Here is a 15,002-nt window from a genome sequence, read left to right on the forward strand (position 1 = left end):
TTGTCTGTTTTGCATACATGTGTTAGTTATTGCAGGGCCTGTTTGAGTGCTGTCGATGCTTCCCTTACATTGTTACCGCAGCTCAGACAGGACATATGTATACTCTTTAAGTCAACTATGATATACTTGGCATGTTCTTGTATATGATTATACCCTGGGGTTCTTTTGCTCTCTTTTCTTCCTGGTATATTATCGGTCTCAATGTGGGAGGATGGGGGGACAGGGGGGACTGCTGAATGTTTGCCTTGCCATAGGTGGTTTTCTGATATCAGAGTGTGGTTTTTATCTTGGGTATTAGAAGGACCTAGGGGGCGGATCTTTATAATCCCCCTCATTTGTTTTTGTTTTCGAGGGGGGAATGATTAGTGGCTGGGAGCAACTTTCTAATTTCGCTGTTTTCTAGTTGTTCTCTATTCCCGAGAGTCATTACATTCTTGGCCCCGATTAAGGAGTGTATGCACCTGCCAATGGTGCAATACAGTTTGGTTTATTTTAGTTTTTAGGTATGTACACTCAGTTTTGGGATCCAGGTATGCTGCATGTTGGGGGTGGTATACAGGGTGGGGGAAAGGGGAGGGGGCTGGGTTATGTTTACTTTTTGAGCGGAAATGTATGTTGTGAAAGTACATGGTTTACAACTGTGCAATATAAGCAATGGTGTCTGGTTACAGAATTTGTAGGTGGTGGGGCTGACCAGCTGCGGGGCGATGTACTGATTATACCTCTGATGTGCAATGACGGGGATTAAGGTGTTGTCGTGGAATGTGAGAGGGCTCAACGATAAAGTTAAGAGGTCCCTTGTGCTCCGACAGCTCAAACACTATGCCGCTGATATTGTTTGTCTTATGGAAACACATTTGGTGGGTAGTAGGATTCTCTCACTGAAGAGGGCCTGGGTGGGTTGGGCATACCACTCTATGCACACGTCCGCCTCACGCGGGGTTTCAGTCCTTATTAAGCGGACCATCCCTTTTGTAATGGAGTCTATACAAACGGATCCTTGGGGGAGATTTGTGTTCTTGAAATGTAGATTGTTTTATGTTCCTGTCCTCCTGCTAGCAGTCTATGTGCCCCCTCCATACTCTCCCGATGTACTTAAGAGGGTTGCTGGGTTCATGGCCTTATCCCCCGGGGTGTCTGTTATCTGCTTGGGGGACTTCAATAATGTGCTAGACGTGGCAATGGATAGGCTCTCCATGTCTCCATCTGCTGCGGGGCCTGGGAGGTCTGGGTTTGCAGATGTGGTGATGGGGTTGGGCCTGGTCGATCCGTGGAGACTGAGACACCCTTCTCTTAAACAATATTCGTGTTTTTCACACTCCCATTCTTCGTTCTCCAGGATTGACTTGGCCCTCCTCTCGAGTGACATGGTTCCCCGCGTCGGCAATATTAGATATGAGACTAGAGGTATATCAGACCACTCCCCCTTGACCTTTAATTTAGACTTTAATTGTGATAGAGGCCAAGCTGTGTGGAAATTTAACCCATTCTGGCTCGTTCATATGGGAGATGGATCTGAAATGGTAGCCGCATGGCGGGAGTTTTTCGAGCTAAATAGTACTGACCAGTCTATCTCTAACTTATGGGACACATTTAAGGCTTTTCTACGGGGGAGTTTGATTAAACGGGTGTCTGAGTTAAAATCCTTTTATAGGAGAAGGGAGGTTGAGTTGGAGGCCCGGAGTGTCGCTGCAGAACTACAATACTTGCAGGATTCCTTGATTAGTTCCAAGTCAGCCTGGTTGTCGGCTCAGAGGGAATGGAGAGGCTACCTAATGGAAAAGACTCAGCATAGACTCCTTTTCTCATCCCATACCTTTTACGCTACAGGGGACAGGCCGGGGACATACCTGGCCTCGCTGGCTCGGGGAGACAGACCTACTAGTGTGGTGGTAGAAATTGTGAGCACTGAAGGTGTCCACCTGACCCGGACTCCACAGATCACGGCTGCATTTGTATCCTTCTATAGTCACTTATATGAATCTAAATTAGATTGTACCTTAACACAATTACATGATTACTTGGATGGTGTCTGCTTCCCTACCCTGTCCAGGGAGGCCTGTGACCTTTTGGAGGTGCCTATTTCCCCTGACGAAGTTAGAGCAGCGATTGAGGCCTCTCCTAGTGGTAAAGCCCCGGGCTTGGATGGAATACCATCCGAGGTCTATAAGCATAATTTGGAGTTTTTTGTCCCCCGCCTACTTGAGTTATATGACCAGATGTTTACACAGGATTCTCTCCCCCCGTCTATGGCGGAGGCAGTGATTGTGGTTCTCCCTAAACCTGACAAGGATCCTAAGAAAGTGGAGTCCTACCGTCCTATATCCCTCCTACCCACTGACATAAAAATTTTGGCTAAGATATTGGCTACTAGACTAAATACAGTTATCTCCCACATTATACACCCAGATCAGACGGGATTTATGCCTAATAAATCGACCTCCATTAATCTCAGACGCCTGTTTACCCACCTACAATTCCCCCGGGCGGACCCTTCCTCCTCCATTGTCGTTTCACTGGATGCCGCTAAGGCTTTTGATTCTGTGGAATGGGAATATTTATGGGAAGTTATGCGTAGATTTGGCATCGGCCCGAAATTTATTAAGTATGTTCAACTGATGTACTCCTCTCCCTCGGCAAGGGTGGCGGTCAATGGTTTCGTATCTCACTCCTTTCCCTTATCTAGAGGCACGCGACAGGGATGCCCCTTGTCCCCTACCCTGTTTGCTATGGCCGTTGAACCCCTTGCATGTCTTCTGAGAACAAATGCGGGTATTTATGGACTTAAAGTGGGTGATCGGGAGGACAGAGTGGCCCTATACGCTGATGACATCCTGATGTTTGTGGATCGCTATGCTGAGTCTATGCCTAGGATCTTGGAAATTATTGATGGGTTCGGGCGATACTCTGGTTTACTGATAAACTGGGAGAAATCCTCTATTATTCCACTTAAGGGCGAAGTCCCTGCATCCCCGTTGGTGGTTCTTCCACTGAAGTGGGTGGAATCTTTCAAATATTTGGGTATCTGGGTATCTAATAACTCTCAAAAATTCTCTTCTCTTAATATTGCTCCTCAAATAGGGTATCTCCGCGGCCGGGTGCAGACGTGGGGTAAGTTGCCCTTAACAGTCACGGGGCGGGTGAATATGGTTAAAATGGTCTTCCTGCCCAAGCTTCTCTATGTCCTGCAGCAATCACCCGTTTACATCCCACAGAAGATTTTCAAACAAATAGACGGGTTGCTGTCCTCCCTGGTGTGGGCTAGTAAACGAGCACGCTTAAAACTAGACACCATGACCAGAACACGTGAAACGGGGGGTCTGGCTCTCCCCAATTTCCGTTTCTACTACTACGCGGCGCAACCGATACATGTTTGGGAGTGGGTCAATGATCTCGACCCCTTGGCTTTGCATTCACTGATGCTGCATCACGACTACCCGGGGGGCTCCCCATTACAGCTACTTCTATGTGGCAGCGTTAAAATGTCCACAATACCGCTTATTAAGCAAGCCATCCTGGTGTGGAAAGCGGTGCACTCGGTGATGCGGGGCCACGGCGTCGACCCTGACACCCCTCTAGATAACATATATGGGCTTTCGGAACTGTGTCATCTTCAGGTCCGAGAAGTTTGGGGAAGATGGGGAGTATCATCTCTGGGCCATATATATAGTGACGGGATTCTTAACTCTTTCCAACAACTTCAACACGCACATAACATTCCCTCAAGGTTCTTTTTTCAATTCCTACAGTTGAGACATGCACTGGCAGCCCAGTTTCCAAATGGTCCTCCAGTCCTAGCTGATTCCCCGGTTAAAACAATGTTGCAAACGCTAGACTCGGGTCATTTAGTCTCTAGGATATATGGTCGTATCCTGCAAATGCACCACAGTGACCCTCTCATGGCTCTTCGGGGTAGGTGGGAATCGGATGTGGGTACGATATCGGACGATGCATGGAATACTGCCATAGGGGCCCATCGGATCTCCACTTCCTCTGTTAGATATCAGCAAATACAACTATACATTCTACACAGGGTGTATATGACCCCGGTGAGATTAGCACATATCGGGGGTGCTCACAACTCGCAATGCCCTAGATGTGGGGTCATGGATGCAGACTTTTGGCATTTACTATGGTTGTGTCCTGGTGTGTCTGTGTTTTGGACGGCGGTTATACGGATTTTATGTGACACAGGTATTCCCTCCTTCGTATGTACTCCTGCACTTTGTACACTGTTGATTGTGGACGAGGAAGCCTTAGACCCACCTAGTAGGCGATATGTTATTAACTTATGCGCTTTAGCTAGGGTCTGTATTGCCCGGCTATGGCTAGCCAGTGAGGCCCCGACTCCTGGGGCGTGGATATCCCTGGTCAATGAAACAATTGCGCATGAAAAATTTGTGTTTCTGGCTAGGAAGGTGGAGGGGAAGTGGTCCACAATATGGGGTAGATGGATGGACTCTAAGTATTACAAAGAGAGATATAGCTAAACCCGTGTTCTTCCCCGTGAGTCAATAAGGGATGTTGCGCGAGGGGGGAGTCCCCGCGGCCGGTCTTGCCTTGCTATGATGTTTGTAACACAATGTGATAATTCTGCTCTGTTTATGGGATTAAGAGATCTGTTGTGTTTAGGACGTGTTGAGCTAAGACACCAATGCTATATGATTACATGTTTTATGAGTAATAATGATTACTGAATATAGTACAGACTGCATACATGTACTGCTACCTCCACACATGTTGGGTGTGGAAATTGTTTGTGTGTTGTATGTGTGAAATGTTAAAACAAAATTGAAAATCTCAATAAAAAATATTGAATTCAAAAAAAAAAAAATTAGCTAAAAGACTGTGCACCAATAGTCAGCCAGCCTTGCAAACTGAGGAAGAGAACAAGCTGGTTTTATCATAATCTGCATAAAACGGATTAAACTCCTGGATCTGCAAAGCGTAATCATTAACTAACTGCAGCAACAGTTGGTAGAAAAACAGAAGAGAACATGTATGTTTCAGACGAGGGACTAGATACATGACCTGGCTATCGACAGACCCTGTAATCAGTGGTGCAAGTAGAAAAAACGTCTTACAGGTACTGTGTGCGCGCGCCAAAAATGGACGTGGCCAGCTGCCGTATGGGGCGTGGTCAATGGAAATGTGGGCGTTATACACATATGGGGGAGGGGCAGATACACATATGACCCCCACAGTGCCAGATACACGTTGCCCCACAGTGCCAGATACACGAATGCCCCACAGTGCCAGATACACGAATGCCCCACAGTGCCAGATACACGAATGCCCCACAGTGCTAGATACACGAATGCCCCACAGTGCTAGATACACGAATGCCCCACAGTGCCAGATATACATTGCCCCCCACAGTGCCAGATATACATTGCCCACAACAGTGCCAGATATACATTGCCCCCCACAGTGCCAGATATACATTGCCCCCCACAGTGCCAGATATACATTGCCCCCCACAGTGCCAGATATACATTGCCCCCCACAGTGCCAGATATACATTGCCCCCCACAGTGCCAGATATACATTGCCCCCACAGTGCCAGATATACATTGCCCCCCACAGTGCCAGATATACATTGCCCACAACAGTGCCAGATATACATTGCCCCCCACAGTGCCAGATATACATTGCCCCCCACAGTGCCAGATATACATTGCCCCCCACAGTGCCAGATATACATTGCCCCCCACAGTGCCAGATATACATTGCCCCCCACAGTGCCAGGTATTCCTGAAGCAGCAGAATCCCCCCCCCCTCCCCTTCCCCTGCTCACCGCTGCTGCTGACTTGTGTGAGGGGAGGAGAGCGCAGCCCGCGCCTCTCCTCCCCCTCAGTCTCCGGCGGGTGAGTTCAATCTTCAGCGCCGATCCGTGAGCCAATCAAAGCTCCGCGAGCTCTGATTGGCTCACGGGTGGCGCTGATTTGAAAGAAGACATTGAGGGGCAGGAGAGCCGCAGGCTGCGCTCTCCTCCCCTCACATCAGCGGTAGCAAGCGGCGGCCTGTCGGTGTGGGTACGGCGTACCCACGGCAAAATTCTTAAGGGTACGCCGTACCCACCCGTACCCGCATACTTGCACCGCTGCCTGTAGTACAGGACCTTGGAGATGAACAAGATATTTATTCAATGATAATGAAATCCCCCTAAGGGACATTTTTAGTCAAGAACATGAAGGTTACATACGTTACATACTGAGGTGGGAGTAAAGGAAGAAAGAGCAAGTACCTGTGTACAAGGACAAACCATGTTGCCCTGCAAGGGGACCAAATACATTTATCATTTTGCATGCAAGGTAAATACTGCCTGCTTTTGCATGTAGTCCACACATACTGGGCAGCTTTATGTTTACACAACAATTTAAATGTGAGTTTGGACACGCCCCTCTCGCATCTAAATCTTTCTGCATATGTTACATCTGCCCCACCTACAGTGCAGCATGGATTTACAAAGCTGCACAGGTACTTGGTCTTTTTTTTGTTTTGTTTTTTTGCTTTAGTCCCACCTCAAAATCAGGCGTTTTCCAATACTGAAGTATTACCTCCCGACTCCATTACAGAAAGTAGATATAAGTGGATTGGATATAGGTAGATGTATTATTCTGAGCTACTGTGATGTCATTGGCTCTAAGCCTGTATATGAAACCACCGATCCTCACAGAGCATTTCTACAAAGCAAGTTTGTCTGTCAGTCACTCACTGCCTGGTTAGAACAGCGCCTCACCCCCAACATGACAGGGAACTTCAGAGGAGTTACACAGAGTATGGTGGACATATTTATTTATGCGAGTATTCCAGTTACTTCATGCATATTATACCCCTTTTTCCACTAGCTCTTTTAAACACGGGTAAATGCGCGGGGGGGCGCATTTACCCGTGTTTTTCACTAGTGGAAACGGGTCCCCCGGCAAATTCCCGGATCAAGTGATCCGGGAATCCTACCCTGGTAGCTAGCCGGGTTGAACACGTGTTCAACCCGGCTAGCTGTCTAGTGTGAACGGGAGCCGTGTCGAGGCGACACGGCTCCCATTCACAGTGCATAGGGAGGGCGGCGCTGGGAGATCATGTGATCTCCCAGCGCCGCCCCTGCCGCGTCACTAGCGCGTCACCAACCCGGCAATTGCCGGGTTGGTGAGCGCTGTCTGCAGGGGGCTGTAGCACGGGTCGCAGCCGTGTCAGACGACACGGCTGCGACCCGTGCTACGCTAGTGGAAAAGGGGTATGACTTAGCTCAGTATTATATGACCTACGGCACATACTCAATGTCTGATAGAGGTTTTACTAGCTCTTTATGGAAATGAAATGCTTTTAGATTTAGTTTCATACATTAACGTAATACTAATCTTTATTTCAAAGGGGTTGTCCATATTTGACTATATTTCACTTATCGGTTTGTACTATAGTGCTTGATAATTATGACTCCTAAAATTATCAAATCAGGCGCTCTGATATAAGGCACAAAATAAAGCTGTTGGTCACCCAATTTATATAATAGAATTGATATACTGATATCTATATACTTATAGCTGCTCCCACATGAGTATTCTGCGATACTCAAATAGATACAAAGTAATTGTGAAACAGGCAATACCACAAGAGAGCGCTAGATACCGATCATTACTATATAAACATTTTATTCAATCACATAAAATAAAAGCATAAAAAATGCACATTTTCAAAAAGAATTATTCTCACTGCTGATATTATTTACACGCTGTCATATACTGTATCCTAATTGTATATTGCACAGATGTCCACATCCAAAAGACCAGTGTGGCTGGCTCGCTCCAAAGCAAATTATAAAGTCCCAATTTGTTTTAGGGAATGTGAATGGTGTTCACTAGATGGTGAATGTTCAACTGTATAAACGATGGGCGCTATGCTACTACCTCCCCCGACCGCCAAACAATTTTGTGCTCACCACTTATTCCTTAAAGGCCCTACACACTGGCCGATATTCTGAAAGATATGAACGATCTCGTTCATAAATGAACGAGAACTCGTTCATATCTTTCAGTGTGGAGACTCCAGTGATGAACGATGCGCGGCCCCGCGCTCGTTCATCGCTGGTCTCCCGTCGGCTGTGCATGCAGGCCAATATGGACGATCTCGTCCATATTTGCCTGCACTTCAATGCAGCCGCGTGACGGGGGGAGTGAAGAAACTTCACTCCCCCCGTCACTGCCCCCCCTGCCGCCGGGTCGCTCGTCGGCCGTATCGGCCGTCGGGCACCTCGGCGGCGCATCGGGAAATGAGGAGGGCCCATTAGAGTCTCATATGAGGCTGGCTGTCAGCATGCGGAATCCGTTGGTATCCGGACTCCAGGTCGACAGCACAAAGGTCGACACACCTTAAGTCGATGCCAATTGGTCGACACACCTTAGGTCGACATGCACAAAAGGTCGACATGGACAAAAGGTCGACAGGAACAAGGTCGACATGGAAAAAGGTCGACATGAGTTTTTCACAATTTTTTTCTTTTTTTTGAACCTTTTCATACTTAACGATCCACGTGGACTACGATTGGAACGGTAAAGTGTGCCGAGCGAAGCGGTAGCGGAGCGAAGCACCATGCCCGAAGCATGGCGAGCGAAGCAAGCCATGCGAGGGGGACGCGGTGCACTAATTGGGGTTCCCGGTCACTCTACGAAGAAAACGACACAAAAAACACACATAAAAAACTCATGTCGACCTTTTTCCATGTCGACCTTGTTCCTGTCGACCTTTTGTCCATGTCGACCTAAGGTGTGTTGACCAATTGGCGTCGACCTAAGGTGTGTCGACCTTTGTGCTGTCGACCCTCAGTCCCAGACCCGAATCCATTGTGGTTGGTGGGAGCGGCGGTGTTCTATTCAGTTCACCGGGGAGGGAGGGCGCCGTTCGTAGCTGCAGAATTCAGGCAGTTTGCTGTGTGCTGGAGTCCAGACTGTGGTGCTGTGCTTGTGTAGATCTCACGGAAAAACAGCAGCGTGAGATGTCCTTAACATGTTTCTCCGTGAAAATCAAACCACGGTTTCCTTCTGATGAAACGGCGCCCTCCCTCCCCGGTGAACTGAATAGAACACCGCCGCTCCCACCAACCACAACGGATTCCGCATGCTGACAGCCAGCCTCACATGAGACTCTAAGGAATAAGTGGTGAGCACAAAATTGTTTGGCGGTCGGGGGAGGTAGTAGCATAGCGCCCATCGTTTATACAGCTGAACATTCACCATCTAGTGAACACCATTCACATTCCCTAAAACAAATTGGGACTTTATAATTTGCTTTGGAGCGAGCCAGCCACACTGGTCTTTTGGATGTGGACATCTGTGCAATATACAATTAGGATACAGTATATGACAGCGTGTAAATAATATCAGCAGTGGGAATAATTCTTTTATGAAAATGTGCATTTTTTATGCTTTTATTTTATGTGATTGAATAAAATGTTTATATAGTAATGATCGGTATCTAGCGCTCTCTTGTGGTATTGCCTGTTTCACAATTACTTTGTACTGATTGGTTTGTACACACTCTCCTGCAACTTCTCCTAAAAAAGAGAAAAGAAAAGAAAAGCCTTCAGATAATAACAGTACAAAAACAAGATGTAAGGGCGAACGTACGTCTCGAATGACTTCATAGAAGGCTTTAAAAGCCGGCTGCTTGTCATCATGGTACACGCCTCTGTTGCCGTGGAGAATGTAGACACCGTCCTCCTCTGCCGACTTACAGTTACTGCCGTACATGCAGTGGTCGGGCCGATAATTCCACTGGCACGGGAACACATACAGGCTCTCTGACATGGGAAAATAAAACAAACGGTAAATACGAGCAGTGACAAATCTCCACACACAAGGCACAGTACTTTCAGCACATATCCCCGGTACAAGTCCATACTGCCCCCCAGGGGCGCCAAAATGATTTCACGCAGCCGGTACAAGTCCATACTGCCCCCCAGGGGCGCCAGAATGATTTCACGCAGCCGGTACAAGTCCATACTGCCCCCCAGGGGCGCCAGAATGATTTCACGCAGCCGGTACAAGTCCATACTGCCCCCCAGGGGCGCCAGAATGATTTCACGCAGCCGGTACAAGTCCATACTGCCCCCCAGGGGCGCCAGAATGATTTCACGCAGGGGGGGGGGGGCAAGTTTGAATTTCGTTTTTGCGCCTCTCCTTCAACCTCCGCCCCCCTCCTCCCCCTCCCGTGGTGCCGGTCTCCTCTCCTTCAAACCCCCCCCCCCTTCATCGGTGCGGGGGAGCGCTTACCTATGTATCCCCGTGGGCGGCTTTTAAAGTAGTGTGCGGCCGCAGGCAGGGTGCAGCGCCCTTTCTGTACTGGCCGGCTGTCTCTTCTTTGGTGATGCATTACTGGGAGGAGGCGTCGTATTCTGGGACCACAGCCACGCCTCCTCCCAGTAATACATCACCAGTGAAGAGACAGCCGGGCAGTACAGAAGGGGCCCCGCACCCTGCCTGCGGCAGCACATTGCTTTTAAAGTTGTAGCCGCTTACGGGGATGCGGAAGGAAGTGCTCCCCCGCACCAGCGCCTGCGCCTCGATCATGTTTGGGGGGGTCAAGCTGCCCCCTTGCCCCCCCCCCCGTTCCGACGCCTATGCTGCCCCCACAAGTATACATGGTTCTGTGCCGTGAAGCAAAGTAACAGAGTATCTGAGAATCACCAAATCAGCTTTCAGACAGGCAAACTTCTCTTCTTTCACAATTCTAAGGGGCAGATTTAACAACGAGTGATATTCCTGTTATCACTCGTTACAAATAATAAATGGTGCTCCAGCCAATCAGCTCCTGTCAATTTTCCAAAACATGACAGTTCAGAGCAAATTGGATGTAGCCCCAATAATCATTCGAGGCGAGCAATAACAGGAATATCATTCGTTGTTAAATGTGCCGCTAAGAACTTAGTGCCACTAATTTACTAAGCAGTGATAAGAAAGGAGAAGTGAGCCAGTGGAGAAATTTCCCCTCAACCAATCAGCAGCTCTGTATCATTTTCTAGCATGCAAATTATAGATGTTACTTCAGTGCTGATTGGTTGCCATGGGCAACTTCTCCACTGGCTCACTTCTCCACTCTTATCACTGCTTAGTAAATGTACCCCTTAGTGGCTGATGTATCAAGAAATGATAAGACTGGAGAAGTGGTTCAGTGGAGAAGTTGCCCAAATTAACCAACAACCTATCATTTTGTCAAATTGACTTGATAAATGCTACCTCAAACTGGATTGGTTGCTATGGGCAACTTCTCCACTCTTTTCACTGTTGGATACGACTACAGAAACTGTAGTTTGAGATATTTTCAAGTACTACAGTAAAACATGGTTGTCAACACTCCCTTTAAATCCCTACTACTGGCGGTTTTATATACAATAACACTCTTTTAGTCTACAGGGAATGTATTTCATTGCTTTCTTTTTACTAGCAAACCTGCAATGTGGGGAGAGGGGGGTGTACATTGAAAATGCTGACAGATTTCCCCTGGCGCCCACTCTCCATTCCTACTTAGAGAGTTGTAATATGTGTTTCCAAATAACCTGCAGCCAAGGATATAATGTACACTGGCTATAAAAACATATTACGTTTAACCAATAAGGGTCTCCTCCTAGTCACAAACAGTCGTGAGTCCTACGTACCAGGGTTGAAATAAAAAATAATATTAAGTAAGTCCTGGTCTCCCCAAGTGATGTAATTCTTGTATTTCTGATACAGCGGGTGAAGCATCTCTTCCCAAGTCAGACCAGCCGGGATCATGTTGTTCTAGAAAAGCAGAAAACAGGTACGTCTATTAGCCAATGACCCCCAAGAGAGGGGGTGGGGCAGATACAAAATTATCCGGGCCTTTCTGAGGGCCGGTAGTGCAGCAGAGACATAACCACGCCCACCTGCAATGCCTTAATCATGCCCCCAATGAACGCATAATAGTAATGTATACAATGAGGGGGTGTACCGGTGTCCCCTTCCAGAGGCCATGCCCCTCACAGCATCAGGACCTGCCTGAAGTCTCGGTGGCCCCGTGTATTAGAATGAGATCAAATTTCCGCTATTCAGGCAAAGATTATAGAGGTGTGTCCAGTTTTGCCCCTTTTATTTTAGAAATATTGGAAAGGTGGCGCTACTGCCACCACAGGATGCAGTCAATATACCGGATGTCGGGATCTCAGAGTTCAGGAGACCGACAGCCTGTGAAATACGGATGCCCGGAATCCCGACAAACGCCTGGTATTCCCACTCGGTTGGTGGGCCCACGTCACCAACTGGGTGGAAATACAACCTGTGGAGAGCGCAACCGGAGGGGACTCGCTGGCGGATGCCGCTGTGGGTACAGTGACAGCCGGCATCCCGTCTGCCGGGATATCATATGTATTCCGCCACCACACGTCCACAACGACCAAACTGTGTCATTGTCTCTTTATTTGGTTTATAATGGTTTATTAACTATAATCAGCACAAACTACTCTGCCCAGGAAAGACCAGGAGCGGTCATGCCGCTGTAATACAAAGTATTACTTATTATATCCAATTAAACATGGAAACATTTCATGATTATCTGCCCACTAGATGGCAATGATAGCTTAGAGTCTGGATATTTCACTGCACCTAAGCAGAGACATAATAAGGCTGCCCACTCAGAAACTGTATAAAAAGACGCAGTTGTGCTGACACAGTCGGCCATGTTTAGATAGCGAAATTGCATCTGCGATACTGTAGGCGCAAATCTATGACATAGGAGGTGATTCAGACCTAATCGCTGTGCTGCTAAATTTGTTGTCCTGCGATCAGATAGTCGCCTCCCAAGGGGGGTGTATATTAACCCGTGCCAGTGTGCGATCGCATGTGTACGCCGTGCTAAAAAAACACCTCAGTCAGCGGACAGCTGCAAATCCGTTCGCACCTCACTCACCATTGAATTATTTTTTTCCACCATGTGCAGTGTGTGCGCAGCCCAGGACTTACTCCTACAGTGCGATGAGAACAGGCTGATCGGGGCCGAAGCGGACGTCACACACCCTCCCTGAAAGCGCTTGGGAACGCCTGCGTTTTTCCTGACACTCCCAGAAACCGGTCAGTTACCCCCCCCAAACGGTCTCTCCCTGTCAATCAGCAAGTGAATCGCTGTGCAATTGAAATTTTCGCACCAGCCTGACGCTGTTTGGCTATGCCTGTTGTTTTTTGGCGACGTGTTTGCGCACTGCGGTGCACAGGCATGCGCAGTCTATCAATAATCGCCCGCTGAACAAAAACGCCCAGCAGCGATCAGCTCTTATTCGGGCCCATAGTATCCAAAGGTGCAACGATGCTGCATCTCAGTGCGTGCTGTAACGGAATAGCCCCGCTGCCACTGGTAGGTTGAAAATCAGTCATGACATTTGCATAAAGACATTGGCTCTCATTCCGCCGCCCTCTGGGAGTGTATCTTAACTTAGCAGAAGTGCGAACGAAAGGATCGCAGCGCTGCTACAAAAAAAAAAGAATGTGCAGTTTCAGAGTAGCTCCAGACTTACTCCTAGCTAGCGATCACTTCAGACTATTTAGTTCCTGTTTTTACGTCACGAACACGCCCTGCGTTCGGCCAGCCACGCCTGCATTTCTCCAGGCACGCCCGCGTTTGTCACGCCTACGTTTTTACACACACTCCCCGAATACGGTCAGTTACCACCCAGAAACACCCACTTCCTGTCAATCGCTCTGTGGCCAGCAGTGCGACTGAAAAGCGTCGCTAGACCTTGTGTGAAACTGCACCGGCTTTTGTGAAAGTACGTCGCATGTGCGCATTGAGCCGCATACGCAGAAGTGCCGATTTTTAGCCTGATCGCTGCGCTGCGAACGGCAGCTAGCAATCAACTCGGAATGACCCCCATTGACACTGCTGCAGAAAAAAAGACACGGCTGCAACTACGTCCACCTCAAATCAGGCCCAAAATGTGAAAAAATCCCGAAGCAGGGAATACTTGAGCAGTCTTTATAACGGAGTTGCAAAATACGCACATTACAACGGCAAGTGCCAACTTTTCTGTGGCTGCGTAAGTCACCCTCTATACGTTTTGAATGTGGCAGGGAAACTGCTGAGTGCGAACCGAGGCTACAGGTTGCACATTGTGTATAAGGACATAATAGCGTCGCTTTAATTTCCGGGGCTCAGATGATTAATATGCACTGGTTATCTCCCTGCAGGCCCTGTGCATTCAGTACCCTATTATCCTGTGTGTAGCCGTAAATAACACTGACAGGAGCAGGGGAAAGCGCTGTAGATCTCCCTATTGTTCTCCAGTCCAGTGGGGACATGAGCGACTCTGTTCACCTTGAGAGAGGATTCTACTGATCTGGAACATTGCGGTCACAATGTAGCACGGAGTGACTGGCTCAGTGCCGAGGTGTCTCTGATTTACACTGCGGGGCCTCTGCTTTATCAGCTGTTGTAGTCAGGCTTTACAGCTCACGTATACTGGTTTATTGCAGCGGTGCTGAAGAGGTCCTTCTTTGTTGTACTGTCGTGTCCACATGTAGTGCTGTACAGTCCTTTCTAATGTAATGTACAGATGTAGGGCAGAGAAATAGCGAATACCCTATTTTTAGCACAATACATTGATTTGATGAAAACAGGGCAGCTCATGTCTGAGAGATACTGGACTGTCTATTATTAAACTCACAGACTCATTTTTCATCATTCCCTTTTTTTGCAGTGCCGGGGGGTTTGCGTCAGCCAGAGCATGCTGACACCAGTGTCTGCGGTTTCCAGTACAGATTTACTGGCCTCGGTAGAAGAGTTTGGGCGGACATTTTGCGTAAGTTTAGGCTTACCCAGATGGCCAGTGGCTGTCCGATGCTGGGTCTTCAGACGCAGCAGCTGATCAGATTAACCTCAAAGATGGATGCTAGTAAGAAAGCTGCTGCGTACAAAGATGCAGCCACTGTCTTACTAGCGTCCATCTTTGTATTAGACCCATTATTTCTTTGGCATCTAGTAACTGACTGAACATATGTAGC

General features: G+C 48.0%; 1 protein-coding gene across 3 annotated transcripts in view; it reads right to left on the minus strand.

Moving 5' to 3' along the window:
• Positions 1–15,002, minus strand: part of GXYLT2 (glucoside xylosyltransferase 2) — a 151,227-nt gene that overhangs the window by 15,712 nt on the left and 120,513 nt on the right. For all 3 annotated transcript variants that reach the window (XM_063941035.1, XM_063941033.1, XM_063941034.1), the window contains exons 5-6: positions 11,651–11,774; positions 9,624–9,796 (exon numbers count right to left, since the gene is read on the minus strand). In XM_063941035.1, the coding sequence (XP_063797105.1) occupies positions 9,624–9,796; positions 11,651–11,774 (297 nt within the window). The remainder of the gene's footprint in view (positions 1–9,623; positions 9,797–11,650; positions 11,775–15,002) is intronic.

Source organism: Pseudophryne corroboree, chromosome 9, assembly GCF_028390025.1.
Source record: "Pseudophryne corroboree isolate aPseCor3 chromosome 9, aPseCor3.hap2, whole genome shotgun sequence".
Lineage (NCBI taxonomy): Eukaryota > Metazoa > Chordata > Amphibia > Anura > Myobatrachidae > Pseudophryne > Pseudophryne corroboree.